This window comes from Lactuca sativa, chromosome 7, assembly GCF_002870075.4.
Source record: "Lactuca sativa cultivar Salinas chromosome 7, Lsat_Salinas_v11, whole genome shotgun sequence".
Taxonomy (NCBI): domain Eukaryota; kingdom Viridiplantae; phylum Streptophyta; class Magnoliopsida; order Asterales; family Asteraceae; genus Lactuca; species Lactuca sativa.
In genome coordinates, this window is record NC_056629.2 from 124,673,806 (window position 1) to 124,678,025 (window position 4,220).

The window sequence follows — 4,220 nt, forward strand, 5'->3', positions numbered from 1 at the left end:
ACAGGTGATTGTCGGTAAAAAGGGTTATGATGAACACAAACAACAAGTTAGATAATATATAACATACAAAAAGGAAATGGACCAAATGTGAACAAATCAATAATTAGTTACCCTTCTAAGTATACCCACGACTCTCGTTTGGTGGTCTTCGGTCTTCAAAATTTTACAATCTTTCAAATACAATCTGCCATACACAACAGTTCATACATTATATAGTTGTACAATACAATATTTTAAAACACCAATTGATGTATACGGAGAAAAATTGTTGTGTACGGATCAACTCCCAATCTAATTACATTTAGAATTAAAAGAAAATACATTACATGAAAAAAATGGCACATATGTTACGAAAATACAAATTTAATAAAACCAAAATACACCCAAATATCATCATAAACATAGGTCTATCCGAGACAGTTGGTTACAAGATCCATACAATTAATAATAACATTTTTATATAGTCTAAAAGTGTTTGACAACCCTTTCCGACAACATAAAATTGTCGCAAAAGGTTGTTTTAGCTTAAATAAAATTATAATAAATAGTACTCATCTTTAGTGATCGTTTTAACTCTCACAAAACAACAGACCGGCTTTATTATATTCTTTATAAAAAAACCGTCAGTTTTAACGACACATTTTATAAGAATAATTACTTAAGTGAGTTGTGTCAAAACAAACTTTTAATCAATATTTTGATTAAGATCAAATCCATACAATTTGACACTTAAAACTTGGATGATTTGATCTTTGTCAACATGCTTTTATGTTTTCAAAACGTTTTAAAACTCATAAAACATGTAAACATATTATACACGATTTTGTATGATTTCGATGCCATTAAAATTACTTCAAATTTGTACCAACAAATCAAAACAGTAAAGAATATAGAATAACAAATTTAAACACATTAGAAGAAATAGATTTTCCACTTTCCCAAAAAAAAAAACAAATTTTGAAATTAAATTACATAATTAACTAAGCAACAAAATCACAAACAAATAAACATCATGATTGAACCATTGGATCTTGTGTTTATCAATTAATAACAATATACTTTATGAACTACAATAGGGTTAACATGATTATTGAAAAATTAATGTGAAGAAGAAGATCTAGGATCCAAAGTAGAATCTTTATAATGGTTTGCAACCATTGGTTTCAAAAAGCATGAACACCTTCAAGCTTGGAACACAAGAAATTGCAAAACCCTTGTGTGTGTTCTCCTTGGTGCGCTTGGTATAAGTTACAACTTTTACAACTAGATGTGCAAAAAAAATGATCAAATTAGGCCAAATTATAAAGTTCTATAGACTACATTAACATCAATCCTGGTATATCCGTGTCATTAACAAATCTTATCTAAAAATATGGAAAAGATGTACGTACGTTTCGGTTGAACTCAATGGATGGATGGAACGAATAGAGTTCGTATTTCGTAAGGTAAGGATAGGTTGGTGCTTAAAAAATGCGAATTCAAAAGAGAGAGGGCAGAGTTGTTTTAGATGAAACTTGAAGGGTGTAAACTTGATCTTAACCTTTTCTTTTTCACCCTCCCGACGATAAGATGTTTCGACGAGTCTCCGTTAAATTACAGATAACTGGTATATCGTCGTGGACAGGACCCAAGCCAATACAACCTTCTTTCTAGTTCTTCAGAACCTAACAACGATACTCGATGCATCTCGTATGTTCTGCCTTCCCTCATTCTTCTACGTAGAACCATACCAAATTGTCCATTCATAGTTCACAGAAACCAGTTTTCCATTTGAATTCCGGTTTAAAAATGGCTGTTCTGCTAAATTCGGTGCCTCCGATGACAAGTCTATCCACAGACCACTCCAGAAAAGCTCAGACTCCTCAATTTCATTCGTTTTCCCCCAAAAGTAGATTTTCTAGGGTGTTAGCATCTAGTCAGGTAGCATTAGCTTCAAAAGACGCTGTTTTCACCCTTCCCAATTGGAGATCAGGTAGGACCGATCCGAAAAACAAAGACTACAGGCTTAACGATGCGTTCTTGTATTTGGAATACATGGTTGGAAAAGGTCACAAACCTGATGTTTACCATGCCACTCAACTGGTGTATGATCTCTGTAAATCCAAAAAACTCAGGAAAGCCACTAGGGTTATGGAGATGATAGTTGATTCCGGTGGCGTCCCTGATGTAGCCTCGTATAATTTCTTGGTGAGCCAGTTGTGTAAAAGAGGGAACGTTGGCCATGCAATGCAGTTAGTGGAGAAGATGGAAGATCACGGATACCCAACACATACTGTTACTTATAACTCTCTGGTTAGAGGGCTTTGTATGCTTGGGAACTTGAATCAAACCTTGATGTTCATCGATAAACTGATACAAAAAGGATTGGTTCCTAATGCTTTCACTTATTCAATCTTGCTAGAAGCTGCTTATAAGGAAAGAGGGGCTCATGAGGCGATGGAGCTGTTAAATGATATCATTTCTAAAGGGGGCGAACCTAATCTTGTAAGCTATAATGTCCTGCTTACCGGATTGTGCAAGGAAAACAGAACCAACGAAGCGCTTTCTTTCTTCAGGGAGTTACCTTCAAAAGGGTTTTCTCCAAATGTCGTGACTTATAACATTCTCTTGAGAAGTTTGTGTCGTGAAGGCAGATGGGATGAAGCAAAAGGGCTCTTGGCTGAGTTGGTGGAAGCAGGGTTATCACCATCTTTAGTTACCTACAACATCTTAATCAGTTCTCTTGCTTTTCATGGTAGAACTGATAATGCACTCAAGGTGCTCAATGAAATGTCAAAGGGAGAGTTCAAGCCAATTGCTGCCACCTACAATCCAATCATTGCACGCCTTTGTGAAGAAAAAAAAGTAGAAGAAGTAATGAAGTGTCTGGACTTAATGACATACAGGGATTGCAATCCAAATGAAGGAACCTACAACGCCATAGCTGGCCTCTGCAAACAAGGTATGGTGCAGGAAGCTTTCTCCATCATCAACAGTTTGAGCAGTAAACAAAACTCCTCAAATCACGAATTCTACAAGAACGTGATATCAGGATTGTGTAGAAAGGGGAACACTTTTCCTGCATTTCAGCTTCTTTATGAAATGACAAGGTATGGATTCACTCCAGATTCTTATACTTATTCGTCTTTGATTAGAGGTTTGTGCATGGAGGGAATGTTGGATGAAGCTATGGAGGTATTTGGGATCATAGAAGAGAGTAGTTACAGGGCTGATATCGATAATTTCAATGCACTTATACTTGGACTTTGCAAATCTCAGAGAACAGATTTGGCTTTACAGATTTTTGAGATGATGATACAGAAAGGGTATATGCCAAATGAGACTACTTATACCATTATTGTAGAAGGGATTGCTCATCAAGATGAGAAAGAGTTGGCAGCTTTGGTTTTGAGAGAGCTACATTTGAAACAAGTCATTGGTCGAAATACAGTAGACAGGCTTCTGATGCAATATGATTTTGAGGATTTCAATGGCTAAATACTTGCAACTTGCAATCATAATGCACTTTTGAAGATCAAGATTTTGTTCTTGAGAAGTGAGCTTATTATGAATATATAAATATATAATTTGAGGTATGCTAATTAATGTTGTTTTAGGTTTAACTATCTCTGTTGTATATCTTTCTCTAATATGCTGAAGTCATATTTCTTAAATGCAAGTTCGTATGTTCAATTTCTTGCTGGAGATGCAACCAGTTTTGACAACTCATAAAGAGATTTTTGTAATTAGTTGAAGTTAAATTTTGATTACATCAGTAATCATTTTGTATCTTAGAAAAATTCATGTATCATATTAATGAAAACTAATAAATAAGAGTTGATTTTGCCTAGGATTTTAGAAGGCTATGAGTTGGACAATCTAATCCAAGTAAGATTAATGTTTTGGATGCTATCAACCTTGTAGTCTCGGATTGGACAATTAATGTTGAACAAGAGACAATGACAAATTGTTTAATTCGGGGGACACTTGTGAAAACAACATTTATGATCTTGATTTCTCATGATTAATGATCTCAATTATCACAATAAAATGGATGCATATTGGTCCAGATCTTTGTCTTGAACTCTTACAAGAAAATACCCGGGTGAAATTGTTTATAGGTCGAGATCTTAGAAGAAATTATGGCTACTATAATTCAGAATAATGTTGATGATGATATAGTACCTTTGGAACCAATAACTCTTACAAGTTTTCTTTGGAACCAACAACTCTTACAAGTT

General features: G+C 34.7%; 1 protein-coding gene across 1 annotated transcript; it reads left to right on the forward strand.

Moving 5' to 3' along the window:
• Window positions 1-1,575: 1,575 nt before the first annotated feature.
• On the forward strand, window positions 1,576-3,677 carry LOC111917837 (pentatricopeptide repeat-containing protein At1g79080, chloroplastic). Its single transcript, XM_023913477.2, has one exon. The coding sequence runs from the start codon at window positions 1,789-1,791 to the stop codon at window positions 3,475-3,477; it is 1,689 nt and encodes a 562-aa protein (XP_023769245.1). The 5' UTR covers window positions 1,576-1,788; the 3' UTR covers window positions 3,478-3,677.
• The last annotated feature ends 543 nt before the right edge of the window (window positions 3,678-4,220 follow it).

Coding starts and splice junctions, on each gene's coding strand:
- LOC111917837 (XM_023913477.2), top strand. CDS start 1,789: ATGGCTGTTCTGCTAAATTCGGTGCCTCCGATGACAAGTCTATCCACA.